Here is a 27500-nt window from a genome sequence, read left to right as displayed (position 1 = left end):
ACCGGGGGCAAATGTTATATCTGTCCAGTTAATGAACTAATTAGATAAAACAATATCTGCGGATGTTCCAGAAGATGGCTGTTTTGACTTTGTCTGGACTTTGTCTTTGACGGTGCACTCACAGGATTGCTTTGAAGGACAAGTAAACTTGCCTGTAGTAAACAAATGAGTGTGCCCAATGTGTGTGTGTGTGTGTGTGTGTTTGTGTGTGTGTGTGTGTGGTGTGTGTGTGTGTGTGTGTGTGTGTGTGTGAGAGAGAGAGAGAGAGAGAGAGAGAGAGAGAGAGAATGTATGGGGATGATATCTTCACCTGACTGTTGCTCTATCACTGCATTATGCTACTAAAGAAGAAACACACACACACACACACACACACACACACACACAGAGAAACATGTAGACATGCACATGCAGACACACAGACACACACATGCACACATACACACTGCCCCTTTCCCTCTCTCCACTGCCTCTCCCTCCCACACCTCTGCAAGGCTGCCATCTGACGTGGGAATTTAAAGCCCGCCGGTGAATGAGTAGGTATTTGCATTCAGAGGGCATGGTTTCCTGGTAGCGCTGCTCACAACAGCATCCATTTCATTTGCTCCCTGAATATATATTAGCAATTAATTTTGCCATGCTTTTAGCAGCTTAGCTATAACCAAATAAATATATTTGAAAGGAATAAACATGTCATGTGGAGTAACTACAGAATGAAGTCGAATACTTCCAACATGCCCATGTTTTTGTGCTCATCTTGTCCATTACTAGCATAACATAGCATCTGTTAGAAAACAATGGACAATTATAACCTCATGGCCTTAAAACAATGTGTGATCTAACCAAGATATGAGACAGCAGCAAGTCTGTGTTGAGGAAGTGAACTTTGAGTAACTTGACTTTGATTGGTCTCTGATGCTACTTTTCTTTTTGTAGTGGATAATACTTTGTTTGCATTTTGAGTAGGCCTACAACAGCTATACCCTGGCACAATGTCAGTTTATGATTTAAATGGTAGGCTTTGTCTGTCATTTTTGACATTTTGTTTTTTGACAGTGACAAGGTGTTGCTAAGATATAAACTTGCAGACGTAGCTTTGGATGGACTAATGCGACCGAGTCCCAAAACTTGTAGACTGGTGTTCGCATTGATAGTTGATTACATCTCAACAAACATCTCCAAGCAACAGGGACTAGTTGTAAAATATGCCATTATACCACAGCACAGGATGCTACTGAGACAGCAGTCATTATACTACAGCACAGGATGCTAGTCTACTGTAGCCATTATACCACAGCACAGGATGCTAGTCTACTGAGACAGCAGTCATTCCAGAAGTAAACGTGTCACTCTACCAAAAATTGATCAAATTGCAATACCACATAATAACAGACTTATGTTACAGACATTTGGTCCAGTAGGCACTGCCTTTTGGCTTTGTGTATAGAGTAAAGGTTGAGTCATTGGTTGGTGACTGATAACCTTTAGCGTGGCTCACAGTGTTTATTACAGTGGGGGAGGAGTAATCTATTCCGTGTCAGCAAAGTGCAGACCAGCGCCGACGAGTTACACATAAATGTCAGCACAGAATGTGACGCCACCTCTCCCTGCACACTCCGGCAAGCTTATGATAATAACTAGCCACCGGAGGAATGCTAATGCGGCTGCTAGCCACCGCATCTGTCATCCTCTGCAGAGCCACGTGGAGCCTGCGACTGCCAGCTCACAAGAGTGCAGGGAGGACACAGCTCTCGCACAAAATATTGATGTGTCTGATTCAATATCAAAGGATGGTTGGCTGGAGTTGTGATCTTGTTTGTTTTTTTTTTTTGTTTGTTATTTCAATTTTTCATTTTTTTGTGTCTAATACTAATATTGAGGATAGTGATGATGACAATGATGATGATGATGATAATAATGGTGATGAGGTTGATGAAGACAATGATGATGAGAATAGCCATGCTGGTGCGCTGATGCTGTATAGCCACAGCCAAATTCAGAAAGTTTGTTTGGGCATTTAAAATCCCAGCACAGCACATCGAGCGTGACCATTTGTCAGTGAAGGCAGAGTCTTGGAAGAGTTCCTGAGGAGTGGCTTCGTGCCTTGGTGCCGTGCGGGATGCTCGTCTCGTCTGCAAGCATGAGGGGACAGCGCAGGTACGCACAGGGTGGATGGAGTTTGGAATCTGCAGTGGGTCTGGCCGTGCGCAGTCTGGGGCTTTTCTCAAGCCCATCCCAAGGTGAAGAAGCCAGTAATTGCCTTCCTTCGGCTCTCACATTGAATCTCTGGATGTGATTGACAGATTCTCAAACACGAGGCACTCGCTGTATTTTACTCCCTCCTGCATTCTCTCTCTCCTCCACTTCTCTCACTCTCTTTCTCGTTTTCCTCTTCGGAGGGCAAGAGCTTGCGCATTCATTCTGGAGGCTTCTCTAGAGAGAGAGAGAGAGAGAGAGAGAGAGGGAGGCAGAGGAAAATAGGTGCTGTCCAGCTTGTGGTTGTGTGATTAGTCTTCATATCTTTCTTGGAGATAATTCGCCTGTGTCTAAAAATAGAGCCGCATCTGAGCAGGATGGATGGCTGCCCAGTAGCAATCAGCTCATGTTGCCCACACAGATCCTCCCTCAAACGTATGGATCCTCATGGAAAGAGTGCTTTTCAGTGTCAGCTGTTGAGTATTGTTAAATATACAGATAAATTAGATAGAACAGCCCAAGTCCATTTTCATAATTGTGCTCTACTGCCAATAACAATTGCTTGGCTTGCACCCTGTACAGAGAGCAATCGATACTTCTCTGGAACTGGATTGTCTTGGCGCTTCAATGGTGTGTGTGTGTGTGTGTGTGTGTGTGTGTCTTGGGGGATGTGGGGGTGTATGTGTGTACGTCTCACTCTGTGTGTGTGGGGGTGGGTGGGTGGGGGGGGGGGTTTGTGTGTATATGTGTGTGTGTGTGTGTGTGTGTGTGTGTGTGTGTGTGTAAACAGGAGGCAGCGGAAACAGGGAGTCTTGAGGGAGGGAGTTGAGCACTGTGAGGCTGTTGAGGGGACTCTGATCCGACTGTAGCACTTGCAGTGGCACTGGTAGCATGTGGGGTCTCCAGCTGTGAGGCTAAACACTGGGGAGCAGCATGGGGGGAAATCATGTTACCCAGTCTGTCCACACACCACACACACACACACACACACACACACACACACACACACACACACACACACACACACACACACACACACACACAAACTAAAGGTGCTAAAGGGTTGGGGACTGTAGCGAAGGAGTAGTCTATTTTCTTCAACAAATTTAAGGTCTCTCTCTCTCACTCACTCACTCTCTTTATATCTCTCTCTATGTCTCTGTCTTTTTTTCTTTCTTTCTTTCTTTCTCTCTCCTCTCCTTGGGCAAGGGGATCCAATCTGCTGCTGTCTAATTTGACACATTCATATCTAGGACAAGACTCGTCAGGTCAATGGCCCCTTTTTGCACCCCTCTATGCACAAAGTCAAGCATGTCCATTTCACTTTATGGATTGTTTATATTGTTTTCAATTACCTCAGCGTGTCCCTTGTTGAGCTCAGTAAATTTTTACATGCCGGGAATGATTCTCCTGGTACCCATCTTGTTTACGGCCGCTCTCTCTCACTCACTCACTACTAACTGTATTGCCTCCATCTGAATAAATCATGTTTAGAATTCATCAAATCAGTCTTACGGCTGCTTATAGGCCCTAGTTCTGAGACATGTCTGCCTGAAAAGTAATCAATATGTTATATTATAGCTTCTTGTAGTGTTATCGGAGTGCTTCAGGGCATTTTTTTTTAGGGACAAGAAAAATTGTTAAATTACTTTTAATTGGGTGCCAGTTCTATTAGTGTTTTCAGTTCAACTTTTTTTTCTTTCTCTGGGTAAATATTTATTTCCTCTGTCTCTCTCTCTCTCCCTCTCTCACAATTTAGTGTATATATATATATATATATACATATACACAGTAGGTGTGTGCGTCCGAGTTAGTACGTGTGTGTGTGCGCGTGCATGAATGTGTGTACTGTATGTTGAGAAGAGTCGGTCTCACCAGTGTTCCCTCAGATGCATTTTCAGAGAGTTGCTGGGATGTTTTTACCTTTTTTTTCTGCATATCTTATATTCAGCATAAAGATGTTAAAACTCTTTCTCACTACTAGAGGAAGACACAGGAAGGCACCCTCTCAAATTTCTGGTGCATCAATCGATATCCAATCTGGCCGAATCTGTTTTGAGCAGGAAATGCAAAGCCACTCATACAGAGAGAGAGAAAGATCTCGGCAGTGTGGCAATCATGCCATATGAGACCTGTTATCTGAGGCCACTGAAGGTGCCAGTCACCATGTAAAGTTAATGGGTCTAAACATTAGGCTGCATGCTCACGTGGAAGCCTGTTTGGGAAAAAATATCAAGCAAAGCAAGTGTAGTAACAGTTGAGGAAAATTGTATACAGAGACTAGTTCAGAGAATGATAGATAAATAACATGTCGTTCTTGATGTCTTCTTAGCCTATCAGGCATATTAACCTTCTTGTTTATGTCTTGTTGCTATGCCATTTATTGTCAATTGGATAATCGCAAAGAGCTTAATTAGGCCGAGAGAGAAACTTGAGGTGCCGTGAGCTACAGGATATGCATCCAGGATGGAAGATATCCGCCAACCTAACTCCAATATGAGCCTGGCGATCCCATTGATTATCTTTAGGATCCCAGTTTCCTCCAAGGGAGTGTGCTGCATTTGTGAGCTTGTGTGCCCACATTGCCCTGCAGGGAGCCTGTGTGTTTGTGTGTGTGCTTCTGTGTGGCTGGGTGTGTGTGTGTGTGTGTGTGTGTGTGTGTGCTTCTGTATGGCTGGGTGTGTGTGTGTGTGTGTGTGTGTGTGTGCGCGCGCGCGTCTGTGTGTGTGTGTGTGTGTGTGTGCGTGTGCGTGTGCGCGCGGTATGTGTGTGCATGTTTGATGTTGATGTTTGTGTGTGTGTGCGTGTGTGTGTTCATGCGTGGGTGTTTCTCTTCGATTAGTCCTTGGCCACCGAAACAGGAGTGATTTAGGCCCGGCGTCCTTCTCCTGTGATTTAGGCACTCATGCTGGCTTCCCAGTGCATTAACCTCATCAGCAGTTTTAAGGCAGCCTCAGCTCAGCTTCCTCTTCAGGCTGCCTTCGTCTCTCTCTCTCTCTCTCTCTCTCTCTCTCTCTCTCTCTCTCTCTCTCTCTCACCTCTCTTTCTCTGTCTCACTCTGAAGTGATCTCACCTTCGTCTCGTCTGGTCTTGTTTCGTCTGGTCTCCTGCGGTCTCTTCAGCGTGGTCTGAACTCATGGAGAGGCCTGGCTCTCCTGCCAGGAGACGATCACCACGGGCAATATCAAGGGAGCTGTCCCCACATGGGCATCAAGAATCCCTTAGTGACCCAGATGAAATGGAGGTGGTGTCTGTATATTTGAGCAGCTGCACACTTGTATTCACACACACACACACACACACACACACACACATACACACACACACACACACACACACACACACACACACACACACACACACTCTTTCTATCTCATTGAGAGAGTCTCTCTCTCTCTCTCTCTCTCTATCTCCCTCTCTCTCTTTATCTCTCTCTTTCTAGCTCTCTCTCAGATCTGGAGAGAGAGAGAGAGAGAGAGACACCACTTTGCCTTATGGTTTCCCATGAGCCTGTTAAATCCGTGCGGAGTGGGATGGAGTTAGCTGAGTGTTCCCAATTGATGTCTCCTTTTTCTCGTTTTCTGTCACATCCACTCAGAGGCAGCAGCCCAGGTCTGTCTGCGGCGCCGCTCACAATGGAGGCTCCGCTATCTAAATGTAGACACCGGTGGCTTCTCCTCTTTGTGCCCCCCCCCCCCCCCCATCTCTCCTCCTGCTCCCGTTCTCCCCTGCCTGTCTGCTCTGGCCCACTTACAGCCGTGAAGAGGAAGGCTGTCTGCCTCGCCCCCGTGGAGGCTCTTGCACCTGGGAACGCCAGGTCAGCTGACAGGGGACCTGTGAGCCCCTGGGGCCTCTGGGAGAGGGATGGACCCACCAGATCCCAGATCAGCCTCATGCCCAGGGGGAGCTGACCTGCTAGAGTGCAGCAGCTGTGAGCAGGCATATGGCCTGGGCTGCTTGTGCGTCAGAGAGTAGGCTAATCCATGCAGTTATTAGTACTGTTATGACTATAGGGCAAAATCTTAGAGCAAATAAATTGTCTCATGCATGAGCTAAAGCTATCTTGTAGCATTTAAGACCATTGAACCAACCCACCAATGTTCTTGCTTAGGGTCTTGCTCATGGTTTTAAATCAGCAAATTGATTTTGCCTCGTTATTAAACTAGCTTTAGCAGCACTTTTGACATAGCCTTTTACCCGTCATTCAATTTAAGACCCACCGTGTCACAGCGTTTGCATGAACAGATACCTTGCAGGGAGCTGGCTGGAAAAAATACCAGCATGATACCATCCTTCCAAACAGACATCACGCAGTGGAGATCTTAGATATCTTCATTTAAATAATTCAAGTGGGCAAAACAGTCCTCAACATACTGTATTTAAATTTTGGGCTCTATTTAAAAAAACAACATTCTTGGAAATGTTCCAAATTGTTTTGTGCACAGGCATGTCTTAGTAATCTTATTTGAGGACCTACGTCATTCACATAATTGGAACGGTGAAAGTATTGGTATGTGTCTGTTGTCATTTCTGATTGAACAGAGTTTATGTTTCTCTCTTGAGAACATGGTTTCATTGGCATTGCTGTGAGTGAACAGTCCAACATTCCGAATCTCTTCAGCCTTTCCAATCTGCCTCTTCCCCCTTGGGTCTATGTTCATATAACCACCCCCAACACACACACACACACACACAAACACACACACACACACACACACACACACACACACACACACACACACACACACACACACACACACACACACACACACCATTCTCCCCCATGTTCCTACATGTAACCAGCCAGTAATGGGGGCGAGAGGCACTGGAGCAGTAGCCATTACTCTGTGAAGCTGTATTTAAGCAAACAGCTCCCCCTTCGAGAATGGGCCCATAAATCTGAGAGTCAGAGACGCAGACTCCCAACTGACAACACCAGGAGTTAGGGGAGGGGGAGACTGCTATGTACACGTCTCCAGGAGAGGGGGGGGGGGGGGTGGAGAGAGAGAAGGCTATGCACACGTCTCCAAAACAGAGAGGGGGAGAGGGGAGGGGGGGGGGAGAGAAGTGGCTTCCGTCTTATGCCAATGCACTTAGCGGGTAGTAGGTGTATCCCCCAGTGGCGCACTCCCCTTCATATGTGCTGACAGGCTGATTTATTTACACTCCGGCTGCACTGTGCGAAACCACCCTACACACACACACACATGCACACATACATACTCACAGACACACACACATACGCACACACATATATACACACACACGCTCACACACATACACACACACATATATACACACACACGCTCACACACATACACACACACACACAAACATAGATACACATGCACATAGACAAGCGCACACACCCACACACAAAAACATACACACACACACACAAACACACACACACACACACACACACACACACACTAACATGCATGTAAACATACACACACACACACACACATGCACATACACACACACACACCCACACACATATGCAGACACACACACACACACACGCCTACACACTGTCTTTTTCACTTAAATGCACTAGCATGTCTTTAGGCTTTTGATGATGGAGATGGCTTACACACAAACAGACTCACACATTGTCTGTTTCTCTAATATTCTGGAAGTTTTGCAGGCCTTTGATCATGGTGATGGATGCGAACACAGTGGCAAGCCCCCTCCCCCCCCCCCCCCAGTGTCTTTTCGAAGGCCTCTACCCACTGATGTTCCTTTTTAGTAGGGTCCCCCTCCTGCCTGTCATCTACACTAATAGTGAGGCAATTACGTGGGCCAATAAGAATGATTGTATGTGTCTGGGTGATTTAATGTGGCCATCTAACCTGGGTCTTAAAGCAGACGAAAGACTCTCAGCCTCCCTGGGGAAGAACAATAGCCAAACACACGTGTTTCCTGATACTGTGCTCCATGGCTGTGCATACAATCAATGCAGTAAACCTTACTGTACTGTATATCAGAGGCAATGTTGTCCTTGGCCAGTGACAGTATGCTGATTGGATTGGATTGATTTAAAAATTACAAACCGGGATGGCGCAGACCGTAACTCACAAACGAGAATGAGAGGAGGAAGGGGTAAAAAGACACAGGTTTAATGGGGACTGTGGCTACGGTTGCACTTCCTCAGTTGAAGAATGGAGAGGGGATATTATATTTGAGTGGCACAAACTTATTAAACTTCTACGGGCACAATAGTCCTGTCCTTCTTTAATCAATAGCTCCTGCACTGGGGGAAAAAAGCCCAAATAAAATCTGACACAGTCTTTGTCTTTTCACTCACACTTTTATTCATCTTTCACTCTCGCGCTATCTCTCTCTCTCCCTCTCCCTCTCCATCTTTCTCTCTTTTTCTCTCTCTCCCTCTCCCTCTCCATCTTTCTCTCTTTTTCCCTCTCTATCTCTCTCTCTCTCTATCTCTCTCTCCCCATGACTGTCACTCAAAGGCACTACTTTTGGAAATTGCTCTAACCACTTCGTCTTTTTTTTTTTTTTTTTGTAAGAGGCACAGGGAGAGACATTGCTCTTAAACAATAATAATTTTTAAAAAAGCCCACAGAGGAAGAAGCACTTCTTTAGATAATTGCAATTAGTAGATTTGGCCGGCTGGACGCAGCCTTGGCAGCGGCCCAGGTCTCAGATGTGCGGCGGGGGTGTGTGGGGGGCTGGTGGAGGGGGTGCAGGCCAGGCTGGCGTGGGCTCAGGGTTTGGTGTGGCTAGCTGCCTGTCCTCATATGTGCTTTACAGTGTGGAGAGGAGGAGGAGGAGGAAGAGGATGGGAGTGAGGCTGCTTCTGAAACAGGAGCCAGGCCTGTGTCTGGTGGCATTAGTTTAATTGCTGCACTGGAGAATGGGGAACAAAACGCTCTTCAGTGAGCCTTGTTCTGATGCTTTATTTGTTTTTCTTTTCTGTGTGCTTGCTGAAAACGCCACTCACTGTTCACAAAGAGTACCTTAGTCTTCATCTTATTCTCCATCTCCCCCTCTTTTGCTCTCTCTCTTTTTCTCTCTCTCTCTCTCTCTCTCTCTCTCTCTCTCTCTCTTTCCCTCTCTCATACTCTCTTGTTCTTTCAGACACCAACATGCTCCTTCCATGTAATGTCCTTTCCTTTAGATACACATACACACAGATTCTCTCTCTCTGTTTCTCTCTCAAACACACACACACACACACACACACACACACACACACACACACACACCCCAAAACAAAAATGCTCAAAGGCAAACAATCCATCATGGCATTCAAAGCTGTCACTGGTAGGAGGTGAAAGTGCCGTGAGCAAGACTCTTCTAACACAGATTAGATTTACCTCAATTTACCTCCAGAAGTGACGTTAGCTATAATAGAGGAGACCGTTGATATGGCTTGGCAGACATTATGTCTGCCAACAGGCATCTGTCAGTTTAGCGCCAATCCAGTATTCTTTCAGCAGTGGCACACAATTAGATTTACCCTCTTTCCAACTTTTCATCAGCCTCATATGTGTGTCTTTGCCATAATAAAGCACATAAAGGAAACATGCTACGATGGATCCCTGTGTCAGCTTGTCATTTGCTATACACTTTAAGACACACTACATGAATGTATCAGGCATGAACATGAGATGGGGAATTTTCATTACCTGAAATTAATCCTCCATGAGAAGCAATATAATGTATCCATTCATTCTTGGCGCTAGACAGCACAGTGAAATGAAATGAGACGAGAATGAATGAATGAGTGAATGGATGGATGGATGAATGAATGAATGAATGAATGGTCATGTCATAGTCTGTGCAGAGTCAAGGAAAGGGGGTTTTGGACAGAGAGACATAAATTAAGCAAGAAGGCGTTCCTTTTAAGGAGCCATCTGCTGTCTTAATTAGACAATGAGGCTGTTTTTGCATCAATAAACCTGGCTAATGATTCAGGCATACTCAGGCAATCCTGTGACGAGCCCAGAGGACTCTGGGTATTTAAAACGAGTGACTCCTCAAAACACCCAATATTGTTAGCCAATCTCTTATGGAGGGTGCACACCACTGGGCTCTGGCACTACAGTGGCGCACAGAGAGAGCCTGCACGCGTCTAGTAGCCTGCACAGTGGGCCCACTGGCATTTGTGGGTAATTGTGTTTTTTAATGGTGCCATGTGAATTATGCAGCAGATCTATCTCTCTATCTATCTTTCTGGCCAAAAAAAGGCCACCACCTGGATTTAACTAAGCAAATAGGTTAGAGCCTCCCTGTCAGGGCAGTGCTATGATCTAGGGTTGCTGCAGTTGGTCAGGTCTAGGTTCAGCAACATTACTGTAACGTTATGAGCCCACAGAATGACGTCAGCTGACTATCTGAATATGCTCAATGACCAGGTTATTCCATCAATGGATTTTTTCTTCCCTGATGGCATGGGCATATGGCTCAAATTGTGAAAGAGTGGTTCAGGGAGCATGAGACATCATTTTCACACATGGATTGGCCACCTCAGAGTCCATACCTTAACCCCATTTAGAATATTTGGGATGTGCTGACTTTGAGAAGACTTTGTACAGTGGTTCGAATCCCATCAATACAAGATCTTAAGATCTTGATGAAAAATGAATGCAGCGCTGGACGGAAATAAATGTTGTGACATTGCAGAAGCTTGTGGAAAAGATGCCACAGCGAATGTGTGCCGTAATCAAAGGTAAAGGCGGTCCAACGAAATATTAAAGTGTGTGACCTTTTGGCCAGGCAGTGTAATATATATATATATATATATATATATTTGATTTGGGTTGTTTATAAATATTCATATATGTTTTAAATGCCAGAAGTAAGGGTCAGAGAGATGGGCAGCTTAAATTCTGAGCATGCTGATATAGGTGCACAGCTGGTCCTCGGCTTATTTTTTGTGCTGTCTTTGGAAATAACAAATACTAATCTAACAGTTGAATGAGTCTAACCCTCTGTACATATTTTGCCCTAACATTGCCTTTTCAAGCCAAGCATTAAATCCTTGGCAGTGCACACAGTACTGATAGCAGTGGACATGCAGAAGAAGAGAGAAGAGAAAAAAGCTGCAGTGAGAGAGAGAGAGAGAGAAGAGAAAGACAGTGTGAGAGTGTGTGTGTGTGTGTGTGTTGGGAGAGAGAGAGCGACTGAGAGGTGCTTACCAATTATATTTGCTGTTGCCAAAAAACGACTCCCCCCCCCACCCTGGAAGTAAGCGTGTGTGTGTGCTATTCAGAGTGATTCCAGAGAGGGCCATGCTACTGTGAAGCCCCAGGGTGATCACTAATGACTGTGTATTTACTGTTATCCTGCGTCTGTTTATAATAAAGCACTGACATTTTCCTCTCTCTCCCTCTATCTCTCTCCCTCCCATCTCTGTGTGTCTCTCTCTCTCTCTCTCTCCCTCTCCTCCCCCCATCTCTCTCTTTCTCCCCTCTGTCCCATTCCAGGTGGCGAACTTGGCCTGCTCCATCTCCAATAACGAAGAGGGTGTGAAACTAGTGCGGATGGCAGCCACCCAGATCGACAGCCTGTGCCCACAGGTAAGGGGAGGGGTTGGGCACAGCACCTGCCCCGTGGCAGGTGCTCGCCTCTCGCCATCCATCAGGCTTGCACCTCGCCAATCAATGTGTCACAGACACCGCTGGCCTCCGCCAGCTAATAAAGGTGGACACGTCCCGCCCCCTGATTTACGGACGCAGGGAATTTAGCTTGGTAGCCGGTGTCTCATTGACCCTCTGCAGGTGGGCTCAGGGCGCTTAGCTGTTAGCAAACACCTGTGGTGAGGAGAAGGCAAACAAGATCTTAGCTGCCCGCACGGGGAGAGAGAGAGAAAGAAAACCGGAGTCGGCAGTTGGAGACTACAGAAAGGAAAAGGGGGAGGGAGTGTGCGTGTGTGTGAGAGGGAGGGAGGGAGGGAAGATGAGAGAGAGAGAGAGAGAGAGAGAGAGAGAGAGAGTTTGTTGGGGAGTAGGGTGTTATGTAGAGGGGGGGGGGGGGGGGGTTGGAGGTAATTCCTCCATTCACTCTTCACTCTCACACACACCAGCCTTTCCTATTCTTGTTGTTTTTCTTGAGACCCAGGTGGAGTAGTTGATAATTGATTTGGGGTTTGAGCCTCAGGGCTTCAAAAGGATACTGTAGGTGCTTCACAAACCCACCCAGTTCCGGCCTAGGCTACTGTTAGAAAAGTTTGGAGGTGATCGCTGGTTATTTTCCAAAAGAAAGAGAGAGATAGAGAGAGAGAGCAACTGTGCGTAGTAAAGAGAATGATATAGTAGGCGAGGAAAAAAAATAGCACCAGTCGTTTTGACAGGACTGTAGGAAGAAAGACAAACAAAGTAGATGAATCGAAGACAAAGAAGATATGAGAAGGGACAGAAGAAGAAAAAGCCCACCATTACATAAGCCCTCTGTCTCCCTGTGTCCATCATGTGCACTTCATCTGCCAGACCTGAAGCAGCTGGTGATGCAACCAACGTGACTACTAGAGCTCGGCTGCTTTCATCTTCCCAGTGGTGGGGCTCTCTCTCTCTGCTCACACAGGCAGCCCACTCGCAGCCAAGGCAAACGTCAGCCCAGAACAAAAACACTATCGCACGCACACTAGTGAAAATGTTGGATCCAGGCCCGACGTGGCTGCCTTCATACGTCCCTTAAAGTCATTGGGTTAGGCTGCGGCTCGGATGGCGGAGTAATGATGCTGGTGGTTTTATGGGTGCGTGTGAGAAGTGTTGGGAATGGTGTGTGTTGCAAGCGTCCATCGCAGTCCCTTGTGCTTGTGCGTAGAGAGTGGCTCATGTTGAGCTTATGACTGTGCTGGCCATGTCTGCCGGTGATTTGTGGTGGCTCGGAGTGGACCCAAGCTTCTCAACTCCTAATTGAATTCCCTTTCTCCTGTAGTCTATAAAAATGGTGAGCTTGCACACAGGAAGTTGGCCTAATGCAGACTGGAACCATAAAACACTGGCTTCTGAGGTCTTTGGAGAAGATTGTTTCCTCACTCCATCTTTCTCTCTCTCTTTCTTCCCTCCTTTCACTTTCACCTTCTCCATTTCTCTCTTTCTTTCTCTCTCAATCCTCTCTATCTCCTTCTCTGTCTTTTTCTCCATCCCTCTCTCTTTCTTTCTCTTTCTCTGCCTTGGTCATCTTATAACCAATCAAATTAATGATGATGATGATACAGTATATACAGGCAACATTGTAAGTTATATGCTCAGGCAAACACCAAGTTCAGCTTCTGTTCTACACGAGTGAAAGTGGCTTTGTTTAAAGCATACTGTATTGCACACCGCTCTACATGGCCCATCTAGTATCCAAATGTTGCAAGTTGCGTACAATGATGCCATGAGAATCGTCCTTAAAATACCCTGCAGGAGTGAGCACATTCAAAGTGCTTGTAAGAAACTTAATGTTTACATTTAGGCAATGTCTTGAGGGATCTGTAAATGGTATCATTGTGGCACTCTCGAATCCCATTTTGAGCTGCTCCTGCTACTCATCCAGTGTGAGGGTGCACTGGCTCAAATCTATATGTAAACTGATTTTTTATATTCTGTGTATTTTATCTGTCTTGTCGTATGTGTATATTTATGGACTTGAGTCTGCTAAACAAAGCTTCATTCAGTCACTCTCCCCTTACAGGTCATCAACGCGGCCCTGACCCTGGCGGCACGGCCCCAGAGTAAAGTCGCTCAGGACAACATGGATGTGTTCAAGGACCAGTGGGAGAAGCAGGTGCGCATTCTCACGGAGGCTGTGGATGACATCACCTCTGTGGATGACTTCCTGTCTGTCTCAGGTAAAACCAAAAATCAACTCTGTATTCTTTCTTGCCTGCTCTCTTTCTTCTTTTTAGCTATCTATTTGTATCTACTCAGTTCTCAAATGAAACATAATGGATTCATAAAATATTTTGAACTGAAATATTAGGTGATTTGCATTGAACTTTTTACTTGAAATCCATATTAAAGCTGCAGTTTACAACTCTAATGCCCCTCCCCAACTACCACCGAGCACCCTCTCATCGAGTTTGTGCTCATTGGTGCGCACCAGACTGCACCAGACTGTGATTGACAGTCAGATCTCACACAGACCTGCTCTGATAGGACCAGAAGAACCAGGAGCTGTGGATTTTTGCAAAACAAATAATAGGCTCTAGGTGGAGGTAGAAGTACAGGGTTTTTTCTAAAACCGGCTGATTTATGTTAGAGCATAGTGTCGGTTTTTAGTGAATATGATAAAAAAATCTTGCCAACTGCAGCTTTAAGTCTCTCCACTGTACAGTCAGAGTTTCGATACTGTTAATCTGTCTGAAGCAAAAGGATGTATTCAATGTTTTACTAAATACAACAGTTAGATGTGGCTTTATTACTGGTAAGTCAGCCCCCGAGAAAAAAACAAATGCAATGCCCCATGCAAATATGCACAACAAAGAAGTCAGCAAACAGAGAAGTTTACCTTGAAGCCAGTCGGTAAGTATGTCTAATCAGATTCTGTCAAGTCACTACAGTCTGACTTAAATGTGTTCAGTATTCCTTACTTGGCAGACATGTTTTGGCCGCATCTTACATAAGTCAGTCCTGTACGAGAGCTGCTTTCACTTTGCCAAATGTACTTTACAGAAGTACCACTCCACCTGTCTTACAGCTAGACCAGTTTAAAAAAGTATAGAATATATAGTATATATATAAGTATATATAGGTATATACAGTATGTATAAGTATATATACTCGCAGGGCTGTAGTACTCGAGTCCGGTCTTGGACTCGAGTCCGGACTCGAGACCGTTTTTCTTTGGTCTCGGACTTGTCTCGGACTCGCTAGTATTTGGACTTGGTCTTGTCTCGGTCTCGGCCACTGGTCTTGCCAAATATGGCTTTTGGTCTCGACCGAGTCCAGGTGTCTTTAGGGCCATCAAAATTAACGTGTTAATCGCCGCGATTCATTTTGAAATACATAATGCGTTACAAAATATTAACTCAATAGTGTTTACCTTTGTGGGGGGCTGATGTCACGTAACGGAAGCCGCAAAACCTAAAACCGCAAGCCTGAGAGTTTATTTTACTGTCTGTGGAGATAGCTGAAGATAAAGAGGAACCAACATTTAGCCAAATAGTAGCTTTACTGCAAACTGCTTTTCACTCTTGTTAGATAACGTTTACAATGTCAAAATGCACCAACTGCAACAGTTACATAAAGATGATACTTTTCGGCTCCTCTCCATTAAGATCCAACTTGAACGTATGCTACTCCATTTAATTAAGAGCGCGTCTGAACGCACACGAGAAGGAGAGAAAACGATTGGCAGGTTCCAGCTGGCTTGTCGTTGTTGATGATAATTGATATCTCCTTTTTAATATAAGAAACTTATAAAAGGAAGGCAACAAAGACGAGGTTAGAGGAGATTGCGGATTTATCCGATTTCCACTACTGACCAGTTATAAACATGTATGTAGGCTGCACTCACTGTGATTTGAAAAATGGACAAAAATATGAAGAGTTGTCTTTGCCTTTGTGTAATGGAACTGGTGAGTCTTGAAGTCTTCAATAATTTGTTTACATGAAGCACATATTATGCCGATTGAAACACATTCCATTCAGATAGCTAGGTGACTGGCTCAGGCTCATCATTCACTTTTAATTGCAAACAGAAAATGTCTAGCTAGCATCATGTCATTACATGCTTCTATTTCCAAAGGAATGAAAACTGTTTATACCAACTTAATATCATGCTTATCATTGTTAATATTGTACAATACATGTGGTACAAACAATATTAGAGCTTGTGGACTAGCTATAGGCTATATTTCAATGGAGCTGATAAAAAAAAGATCATTATGAGAACGTGGCCACAATGGGCTTAAAGTAACAGTGCACCATTTACAAATGAGTTAAACAGCATCATATGTGTAGTATTTCTTAAGAAATGAATACTTTAAAACACAATTACTGTGTCAGTATTATCATTTAAATAATATAAAAGTGTTTTACTTTTACCTTTGTGGTTACTCATTAATTTTGTAATTTATGTTGAAGCTTTAGTCTTTAGGAACTTTATAATTGCGGTTAATCGAGATGAATTCATTTCAAAATATATATTTTGAATCGTTTGACAGCCCTATAATAATATTGGAGAAGGGGAATGGCTACACTTACAAATCCTGGGTGTGTTCACACTGTTTTTGCTTTTAGATAATAATAATAATAACCCAAAATGATTGTCTTGATACTGTCATGCACAAGACTTTTTTTCCTATCCTGGACTCGGTCTTGACTCGGACTCGAACCTTTTTGGACTCGGTCTTGTCTTGGACTCGAACCTCTTTGGACTCGGTCTTGACTTGGTCTCGACTAGTCCTGGTCTTGGACTTGTCTTGGACTCGACAAAGGTGGTCTTGACTACAGCCCTGTATACTCGTTTGATCCCGTGAGAGAAATTAAAAAATAAAGCAGGCTCTGCCACTTTACTTAGAACTACTAGGGATTTGATGAAGATGATGATGATGACGACGAGGGCATTCACAACGACGATGGCGATTATTATTATTATTATTATTATTATTATTTGTACATATATTGCCACATGGCACATTTGATCTGCATTTGAATCATCTGCCAATCATTACAAATCACTTCCTTGAAAATGGACTTCAGTTGAGAATAACATGGTGTCACGCTCAGCCCTTAGCATCTGTGTCTCATGCCATCCTCTCTAAGGAGAGGCACCTGTTAGCACAGCCCTCTGCTGGTGCATTGAATCTCCTCTCCCAGAAACACTCAGCACCAACCACACATAAATCATTCTTTCATGTTCTTGCCAAATCTCCCTTTCATGTGGCAAAATGCTTTTCAAGTATTTTTGTAAATTTGACTGCACAAAATGCAATTAAGATTTTTTCTACAAGTTGTTGTTGCTTTGTCTACATCAAAATATGCCAATGTTGTCATCTTTGTTACTTGTGAAAGAAAATCGAAGCATTGCCTTTGGAAAAAGACTGGTCTCAGAAGTCCCACAGTCGGACACAGCTATTTTTCTCTTCTCTCCTGGAGAAGCGCTTTGTTGTGTAAATCCTTTGTAAGTCGTGTGATGTTCATTCAAACAGATCCCACATCAGTCTGCATCATAAAGCATCTCCATTCCTGTACTGCACTTCTGCACTTATGTTGTTTTCTCTGTTGTTCTGAGGGTCTGTTTGTTTGACATCCCATGTGAAAGGCATTGCACCATAACTGCAATATCACAGAGTTCTGTGTGTATATAGACTCTGCTTGACCAATCTATTAACTCTAATTCAAATTCCTCTCTCTCTCTCTCTCTCTCTCTCTCTCTCTCTCTCTCTCTCTCTCTCTCTGTTTGTCACTGCTCTCTCTCTCTCTCTCTCTCTCTCTCTCTCTCTCTCTCTCTCTCTCTGTTTGTCACTGCTCCTCTCTCTCTCTCTCTCTCTCTCTGTTTGTCACTGCTCCTCTCTCTCTCTTTCCTTTTTCATTTGACCTTCCAGAGAACCACATCCTTGAGGATGTGAACAAGTGTGTGATCGCGCTGCAGGAGGGCGACGTGGACACACTGGACCGCACGGCGGGGGCCATCCGCGGACGCGCCGCTCGCGTCGTCCACATCATCAACGCCGAGATGGAGAACTACGAGCCGGGCGTCTACACTGAGCGTGTGCTGGAGTCCATCAAACTGCTCTCTGAGACCGGTGAGTCCACGCGACCACAGCTGCCGGGGTCTGGACCAATCACATGGGGCTGGGAGAAAGGAATGGGATAAAGTAAAGGGAAATAAATATGACAGAGACATGGATGGAAAAAGAAAGACATGGTGTGTGTGTGTGGGGGGGGGGTCTTAATAGTGAGTGAACTGAGAGGTACAGAGAGAGAGAGAGAGAGAGAGAGAGAGAGAGAGAGAGAGAGAGAGAGAGAGAGAGAAATGCCACTTATGTTCAACCTTTAGCACTCGATCTACTCTCATTCCTTTCTTTTTTCCATCTCCTCATTCCACACTACACAGGCTCTCAGGAGGCAGCAATTTACTGTTTGATAGACATGGCTGAGGGCCAAGTCATGCCCACGTTCATTTTACCTCCATACACCACGCACAGTTCAAAAGCTTTTGGCAGGGTGCACTGATGGGCAGAAAAAAGCCAATTCATCTCAGGTGTATAGTTCTCTTTTTTAAATTTCAAAGTATTAAGCTTTGGGATTTTCATGTAGCCGCGCACTAAGAGTAGCTTTTTTGAAATCAACAGGTTGCATAGCCGCACTGTACACATTGATAGCCTCAGACAGCTCTTTTCCACATCCTTTGTTGCAACTAAAGCATGAAACAGGCCTTATTCCGCCAGGGCACTTAATGCATAGGCTTTATCGAATGAATGTCTTCTACAAAGGCAAAAACCCATCTGTAGCATCACAGATGTGAGATCTGAAAAACACAAAAAGGGCACAAAATGCAGCCACACACTGCAAAGGACAACCCTTACAAAAGCATCTCTGCTGACATACAGTCATTTCCTGTGTATTAGCCGCATTGCGTATAAACCGCAGGACAGTGTTTTATGCAAGTTAAAAAAATATTAGTACCATATTAACTGCCCCCGTGTATTAACCTCATAGCTAAAGAAATTTTACAAAATCAATGTATAGACCTCGGCTAATAAAGTAAAGTATACTTTACTGTCCCCAAGAGGAAATAGTAGGGAAATGACGGTATCCCATAGGACTAGACTAACCACGTGTGGGTGAGATGTGTGCTAACCACGTGTGGGTGAGATGTTGTGCGTCAGAAAAAAAATATATATATACCGGTATATATATACGCATACATGTTCAGTGTAAATGCAGATGCCCTCTCCACTTGTTTTCTCTGTGTCCCCTGCAGCAGCAGCTATTAACCATGACGGCAGATTTACCACGCCACAAAATCAGTCCACCCGCGCCCCCACCCCTCTACGCATAATCAACTGGGCCAGTTAGCTCCCCTCCCTCCCTTGCCTTGTGTTGCCAGCATCGTGCTAAGCGTCACGCGTATCATTGGCATCATCTGGAGTTGCCACCCTCACTGACAGCCCAGGCATTCCGCTCAGCAGTCAGTAGCAACACAGACACAGACAGATGTTGGCTCCTGTCCTTTCTTACCATGGATTCACCCCACCCCCACAACGGCCCACTGTGTTCTGCCGAACCGCTGGCATGGACGCTGTGGTGCTGATGTCACCCGTCCTTGGGTTTCTCACTGTCCTGTGATGATGACCCCTGGAATGCACAGCTAAACACGCAACACCAACACCAGCTCTGCACTCCACCCTACCATGCCTACACACACACACACACACACACACACACACACACACACACACATACACACATACAAGCACTAACACAAACATAAAGAGAGTGCAAACAGTCACAAGTGCTCAATGTCACTTTGCAGCTGAAAAGTATGAAAAATGATATTAATTCTCCAGGCACTGCTCTGTCCTTATCAGAGGTTATTAAGGACTAATGAGCAGCAGACGTGATGTTGCTAGAGCAGTCATGCCCGCGCCCTCTCAAATGAAAACAAACTGCCTCCTTTGGTCCTACCATGAGATTAATGAAGGAGAAGGAGGAAAAAAAATATTCTTTACAGGAAAGACACTTTAAGTTAAAAAATAATAATAAAGAAGCCAGTGAAGATAGCTGTGGATAGTCTCAGCTGAAAGGAAGTGGTTTGCTAGCCCATAACCTTAAAGAGACTTGTTCATGCTTGATTGAGTGGCCTAATTGAATTGTAAAGGACAGCGCAGCTTGCTGAATCCAACTGTCTCATCTTGTCCATAATTCTATTTGATGAAGGGCCTGTTTTTTTTTTGCCATGATTTATTTTTGTCCCCTCAGCTGTTGTTGGCGATACTATGCAGATCTGATTGCTCCATAAACCACTTCCTATTGATTCAAGGAGACATTCCCTCATCACGTCAGTGCCTAACCAGGATATACAGTATTTGTTCACTAACTTAAATTAGGCCCCCGGCGGGCGAAAAAAGTCTGGGATTAAACCGGGCAGTGGTGCTCGGCCTGAATTTCTTCTTTCAGTGAGCAGGATTCCAGGCAAGAGTGGCCTCACTGGACAGAGGAGTCACCACGGAAACTGAACAGAGGCGGCCAAGCTCTAGAGATATGCCTGGTCGCCGTGGCACTGGCATTGTTTATTTGAGAATTACCAAGGCGCCAAGGCACCTTACGTACTGTAGGTAAGCGTGTTCACCGAAATTGCGATTCTCCTCCCCATGGATATTAAGCTTGGCCCAAGCCCAATCTTATCTCACGGCTCATCTCTGACCTTTGCCTCCCATTGAGCGCTGACTTGGATTTATGGGGCGGGAAGTTCAGGCACTCAGGCTCACAGCTCTATAAACATGAGCCATCGCCTGCTGGCATCCTACACACAGGCTTCAGGATTGAAGCATGTCCTTGAAGAAGGAAATCAATAGCCTAACAGGGGGACTGGAGATGGCTTTCTCTCTCTCTCTCCTTTTCTCTGTCTCCCTCTCTCTTTTACTCACTGGGGTTTTCTGTGTCCTTTCTCTCTCTCTCTCTCTCTCTCTCTCTCTCTCTCTCTCTCTCTCTCTCTTTCTCACACACACATACACACATAAATATCTCTCTTTTTCTCGCCACATAGTTTACTTCTCCCCTACTAATTCGCAGTGTGTTAAAAAGACTCCCATTTTTTATTTCACCATTAAGGTCATGCTAGGAGAGGGGAGATTAGAAATGTGATGTAGTGCCCATGTTATTGCACCATTTACACCGCCTGAGTGCTGTGCTTGCCGTCACAGTCTAAGGCCTTGCAAATAAGCCCATTTAACAGTTTGGTCAAGCACAAACAGTACAGACAACAGAGAAATCATCTTTGGTGGGGAGAGGCTACCTCTGAACGCAGCCAAGGGAATGGGCTCTCAGCGTGGACATTGAATTTCATAGACAGAATTGACCTTGTGGTGAACTGAGACCCAAATGGAGCTGTATATGTGTATGTGTATGTATGTATGTAAAGTATATACAGTAGCTGACTTGATTTGGGTATGCATGTGATGGTTCATAGAATAGTGCTGTCTTGCCAGAGCTGGAGATAAAGTGCTGGTCTAAGCAAGTGGGGTGAGGCTATAGCTAGGCTACCTGGATCAAGCTGTCAGCCCTTTGGAGTGGCCAGTGGATTGAGCCCTTTTCGCCTCTGCAGTCGGATCATTACTTCTCCCTCAGTCACACCACTGCATCGAGATGCCAGGATTACGTTTGAAATGCTCGCCTCCGTGAGAGACAGAGAGGGAGAGAGAGAGAGAGAGAGAGAGGCCTGGAAGAGTGAGACTGTAGCAACGTGATGTGGTGAGGTGAATTTGAGGGTGAGACAGTGGAGTTGAGGTTATATAGAAGCGGAAGGCTAGAAGGTGAGACAAAGGTGAAAGATAGGGTACATCTTAGTCTATTCACAGTAACCAAAAAACAAGTCCTGGCTAGCTACCTAAAAAGCATGCCAAAACCTAGCATGTAATCTGGCCCTTTTTTTTGCAGTGTTTTCATGCTGTGAGTACAGTTCTACAGTACAATGTGCTCCATCCAGAAACATTTTTTGTGCCTAATGTTGCTGTAAGTGATGGGAGAAAGGAGATAGTGGTTCCAAACATACATTGCATTTGCATTTAGGTGGAGTAGATATTTAAATGCTTGTATGAGAGTGTGTGTGTGTGTGTTTATGTGTGTTTGTGTGTGTGTGTGTGTGTGTGTGTGTGTGTGTGTGTGTGTGTGTGTGTCTAGGTCTAAATAAGAACGGATGAGACTGGACCCAGGCATGTAGGCATGCATGGGCAATCTGAATGTGGAATGGATTTCTGTGGGCATTTCATTATAAGTATAAGTAGTGTTATAAATACTTGACGAGTGAATGACGGAACGCTGGAAAAAGGCGCCACGGGTGAATGATAAATTGGTGCTGGCAAAATGTTGATGCATTTTATGAAAGAGTTGCAATTTTACAATTTGGCTAATGGGCTCATCACGTAATCACACTAATCACACATCTAAAAGTAGTCTTCCAACAGCCTCCTTTTCTCAAAATATATGTCGTTGTATTGTTCTGTCAAGCAGTTTTTGTTAAGTTCTTGACTTTTCTTTCTTCTCACTCCTACAACTACAACAAAATAAATAAATAATGTGCCAGAACACCATCAAGTAGTCATTCTGCTCTCTGGTCTGCCAACCTGTTCTGCCACTTTATTTTTGAAAAACTGCATAAATGACTTGCAGTACATCCTTGACGTCTGACTGGGGGTTTTGTGAAAACCTATCAAACATGGTCACATTTAATCCCCTTCATCATTTCACAGCATTTGAGAGTAAAATTACCTCTCACTATCAGCAACTTCACCCAGAAAAGTCTTACAGGACATTTAAATATTCTGGTTTAAATCGGTCCCTATGATTCCCAAAAGCCTATTTTATGCCTTCCTGGTAAGTGGATTAAAATGAATTATAATGTATTTAAAACAATAGATAAAAGACGTTGTAGTATGTTTAACATTAGTCCTTTATATTGTTTGTGCCTATCACATTTATATTTCCCACCTTGTATAGCACTACCATTCTTCCGTCTGCTAATTAATATTGATTAACTTGTTCAATTAAAATTTAGCCTAGAGAAAATGGCTGCAGAAGTGAAAGGCCAGCCCTCTCATAATGTCTGTCTGCTCTTCTGAAGACACACTGTAGCCTGAGGAAGGAATCAGCTCATTCATATCTCTTTCAGATTGTTTATCCTTATTATTGTGCCTTTCTTTTTTTTCTCTTTTTCATATTTTCGTCCTTGGTTGAGGAAGAGTGGTGGTGATAATTGACTCATGTGTTTTTAATATTGTTCCCAGGATATGGAAGATTGTTACAAAGCCATTTTTGACTCTCCCTCTGTCCAACTCATAAACACACACACACACGCACACACACACACACACGCACACACACACACACACACACACACACACACACACACACACACACACACATTGGTCACATCAAGCACAGGAAGCAGGGAATGTCACCCAGTGGGTGTTGGGTGTTTGTGATGCTTTGATATGTGACAGACAACCCAGCTCCCTTAGGAGCGTGCCCAACGTGAGGTGCTTAATTGGTGTTGGTGGGCCAGCCCGTCCGCATCGGTGATATTTGGGGTGACATTTCCTGTCCACGCTGGTGCGGCTGGGAAAGAGGAGGTGTGAAGATGACACAGGGGCTACTTCTACCTCAGCTGAATGCGTCTGCCACTTCATGTGTCCTTGGACCAAGTGTTCTCACTTTGTATGCTATGTCCTTAGATGTGTGTGTTGCAGGCATGGGGGAGTAGGGGTAGTGTTGCCACATGACAATCGGTCAGTCAGCCCCGGAGTCATTCACAAAAGTCCATGACACTTAAAATAGATTAAAAATGTGTAATATCAGTCACCTGTATATGGATAGGTTTTGAAATCCAGTTGGAGAAATGGATTTGTGAATGAAGAGTGTAGTCATGTTCTATTTTTCATACTGTTCTCATACTTGTCTCCTTGAACAGTCATGCCACGGTTTGCAGAGCAAGTGGAGGTTGCTATCGAGGCTCTGAGCACCAGTCCCCCTCAGGCATTCGAGGAGAATGAGTTCATCGACGCCTCGCGCCTCGTTTACGATGGTGTACGTGACATCAGGAAAGCAGTTCTCATGATCAGGGTAAGAGGACACGGCACACACATCAGTTCCACATCTCTATGTATATGGATCATTACTGTAAACATCTATAGATACTGTCCACAGACAGGTCCTTAGACACGGAAAAAGGTTTAGAGGATGAATTAGAGCTAAATATTAAAGATAAGAGTAATACCCAGTTGATTTGAAGTGGGTATTTAATAATCTCAGAAGTGTTAAAGTAAAACCACTTTTGCCTCTCCAGGAAGAACGTTTTGGTAAAAGAAAGGCAGCTTTGTGAAACAGTCGTGAAGACTGTGTATGTACTGCCTAATTTGTCTGTGCCATGTGCATGGGAAAGGTGTTCCTCCAAACCAATGATTACACAAAAATCTTGATGATCTTTAGAGTAGGGGTAAGTGCTGTCCACAGTATCGAACTGCATGTTCCTGCTCGTTTAGCAATGTTGATGAAAACGAACAGGAATTATCAACATAGACTGTAGACTACAGTAGACCTTGAATGGACATGAATCAGCACATTCATGTAAATAAAGCTTTTTTTTTTATGTCAGATCAAAATCACACAGTGTATCTTTAATCTTAGGAAAATGTTGGCTGGGTTATTCTTTACGATCCTAATTCCTTTTATGGCTTAGATTCCTCATCTCATCCCTGAGTAAATAGTAAATCATTTTCTCCTGGGCAATGTACCAATCTTATTTCGAGGAAATTGAAACTACAAAAACAACAACAACCGCAACAGCAACAGCCGAACTGCAGTGCTTTTGAACTCTTTGTAGTAGGCACCTAGGGCCACTCCAGTCAGTATTGTTCAGGAAGCATGTAGCCCTTCTGTATCAAAGCTGGCCACAGGTGTGTGCCCTTACTCTGCTCCTGGCTGCAAGATTGCTACACCTCCGCAGATCTGTAAGCATGTCAAAATAGATGGCTGTTCTGATCCTCTGATAATTGTCAACAGTTGTAACTGGATTCTAAACTTGACTTTCACGTGGAATAGATACGCATTGTACAGCCTAAGGAAGACAAACTCTTTGAACAACAGGATGATCTATTAAACCTTCAGTAATGTCAGTGTCAGCACTGAGTAAGTATTTCCAGTAGGCCAGACATACCTCTTATAGTCCTCTTACATGATGATGACACTAATGGGAACAGGTCACAGATGACCTCAATAAGCAGCCGTTTTAATCCAGCATGTGGTGGTGTCTCGCTCGTTGAGGACAGTCGTCTTACCCAGGATTGCGGGCCTAGACTGTACGCTGTGAGGCCCGGTCCACCCTTAGTGTCCATTGGGGCTCGGTGATCCAGGCGGTCCCATTAAGAAACAGCAGCGGCGCCTCTCTCGTCCAGCTGTCTCCTGACAGGCCAGCTCAGCTGCCCAGAGGCTACAGCATCGCACCATCCTCTCCTCAGCGTGAGTGTGACAGCGAGCGCGCTGTCCACCGATCGCTGACAGTGATGAGTCGACGGCATGCGAGGCCCCCGTACGCCACCCCCCACCCCTGTCTCCCCCCGACTCCCTCCGCTGCCCTGACATGAGACCCCTGTCTCCGTTTTACATCATCCCCTTGCTAATTGGAGACACGGATCCGTAAAGTTGTGCCAATTGCCGCTGTTGTCTTTTGCGAGAGGAGAGAGGAGTGAGGGCAAGCGAGTATGATACTTGCTGTCGTTTTTGCTCTCCGGGTGATTTCTTCTGTTTGATCCCACTTTTAGAGGGAACTTCTTGTTAGTGTGGGGCATGCAAACTATGCGACTAAAAACAATGATGCAAGTTACTTGAAACAAACACAACACTGAGATGGGATTAATTATTTAGCAATATCTGACTGATATACTGGCATGGCAGTTTAAGGTTACTGTAGGGGGTTCATGTCTTTGCGGAGTGTGTCTAACCGTGGACAGCATGCTTCTCGGCTGTCCCAGCTGACTCAGTTGTTGCAAAAATAGCTTTAGAAGCATAGAACTGAAGCTTGGGCTGTGGGTTGTCGTATTCATTGTTATCTCTCTCTCTCTCTCTCTTTCTCTCTCTGTCTTTCTTTCTCTTGCCCTCTTTGTCTCTTTGTCCTCTCTCTTGTTTTCCCTCCCAGACACCAGAGGAGCTGGAGGATGACTCAGACTTTGAGCAGGAAGAGTATGACGCCCACAGCCGCACCAGCATTCAGACAGAAGATGACCAGCTCATCGCCGGACAGAGTGCCCGGGTGAGGACAGTCTCAGACCTCCTGCACACACTCCCTCTGCTCGGATGCATTCTAGTTGTGTGTGTGTGTGTGTGTGTGTGTGTGTGTGTGTGTGTGTGTGTGTGTGTGTGTGTGTGAGTGTGTGTGTGTGTGTGTGTGTGTGTGTGTGTGTGTGTGTGTGTGTGTGTGTGTGTGTGTGAGTCTGCCACATGGTGCCATTGCTAGTACATAGCACCATTTCTAAAGTGAGTTGGGGGGGTGGGAGGTAGAGCTCTCTATCCTAGCCATGCAGCCTTGCCACACACACATGCATTGCACACACACACGCCAGGGCTTCATGCCTCCAAAATAAAAGCCCCTCAGCCCTTCCTAAATCCTGCCTATAGTGCTGCTGCGATGTTCAACGTCATGCCCATATCAACTGACGGAAGTTCACAACTGGGCAGTTCATATAGCAATGTTTGTCCAGATTTGTTTTTAGTGACAGTAGCCTTTGTTTACAGTAGAGCACTATTCCTAGCATGCTATCATTCATATTTAGTACAAAACACTGGCTTAGAAAAGAACCTCGGCTGGGTGGCTGAAAAATCATGTTAATTATGAACTGCTCTTAATTCGCCCAGCTTTATCCCAAAGAGTCATTGAGTCGGGGAGGCGTCGGGGGGGGGGGGGGGGGGGGGTCTGTGTCTGTGACCGGTGTCTGTGTCGGTCCCCAGTCTGTGTCTCCTCCTGCGCTGTCACATTACTGGGCCTGTGAGTGGCCCGCTGTGGGCCGCTTATGGAACATTAGGAGGATATCAGAGGCTCGCACACTGCTGCGGGGGCTAGGGGCTTGGCAGGCAGGCGGTAAGGGCTAGGGGAGGCTGGGGCTGGGGGAGGCTGGAGCTAGGGGAGGCTGGGGCTGGGGGAGGCTGGGGCTGGGGGATGAGGCTGGGGACGGGGGATGAGGCTGGGGCTGGGGGATGAGGCTGGGGCTGGGGGCTGGGGCTGGGGGATGAGGCTGGGGCTGGGGGATGAGGCTGGGGACGGGGCCGGGGTGGAGACAGCAGGCAGTGGGCCCTCGGCCTGGACTGCCACGCACAGCCTCTCTGTCAGCACAATGACAGAGTTATGGGGCTGGAAGGGAGGCAGAGGGGGAATTAAAATGAGGAGGGGAGCCAGTTTGGCATGGGTGTATGGTGGGGGTGTGTGTGTGTCTGGGATAGCACTCTCTATCCTTGCCATGCAGCCTTGCCACACACACATACACACCCCACACACACACACACACACACACACACACACACACACACACACACACACACACACACACACACACACACACACACACACATGCTCAGTAGCCCACATAACATTCATGATATGAGCTACTTGAGCCAATTGCTTCTTTCCCTATTTGG

General features: G+C 45.3%; 1 protein-coding gene across 2 annotated transcripts in view; it reads left to right on the top strand.

The window, feature by feature from the left end:
- ctnna2 (catenin (cadherin-associated protein), alpha 2) overlaps positions 1-27500 on the top strand; it is a 406672-nt gene that overhangs the window by 369883 nt on the left and 9289 nt on the right. For both annotated transcript variants that reach the window (XM_042088135.1, XM_042088145.1), the window contains exons 10-14: positions 11649-11741; positions 13843-13999; positions 17699-17899; positions 23785-23936; positions 26008-26121. In XM_042088135.1, the coding sequence (XP_041944069.1) occupies positions 11649-11741; positions 13843-13999; positions 17699-17899; positions 23785-23936; positions 26008-26121 (717 nt within the window). The remainder of the gene's footprint in view (positions 1-11648; positions 11742-13842; positions 14000-17698; positions 17900-23784; positions 23937-26007; positions 26122-27500) is intronic.

This window comes from Alosa sapidissima, chromosome 1 (genome assembly GCF_018492685.1).
Source record: "Alosa sapidissima isolate fAloSap1 chromosome 1, fAloSap1.pri, whole genome shotgun sequence".
NCBI lineage: Eukaryota > Metazoa > Chordata > Actinopteri > Clupeiformes > Clupeidae > Alosa > Alosa sapidissima.
The sequence above is the reverse complement of the archived record's forward strand: the minus strand, read 5'-3'. Positions and strand labels throughout refer to the sequence as shown.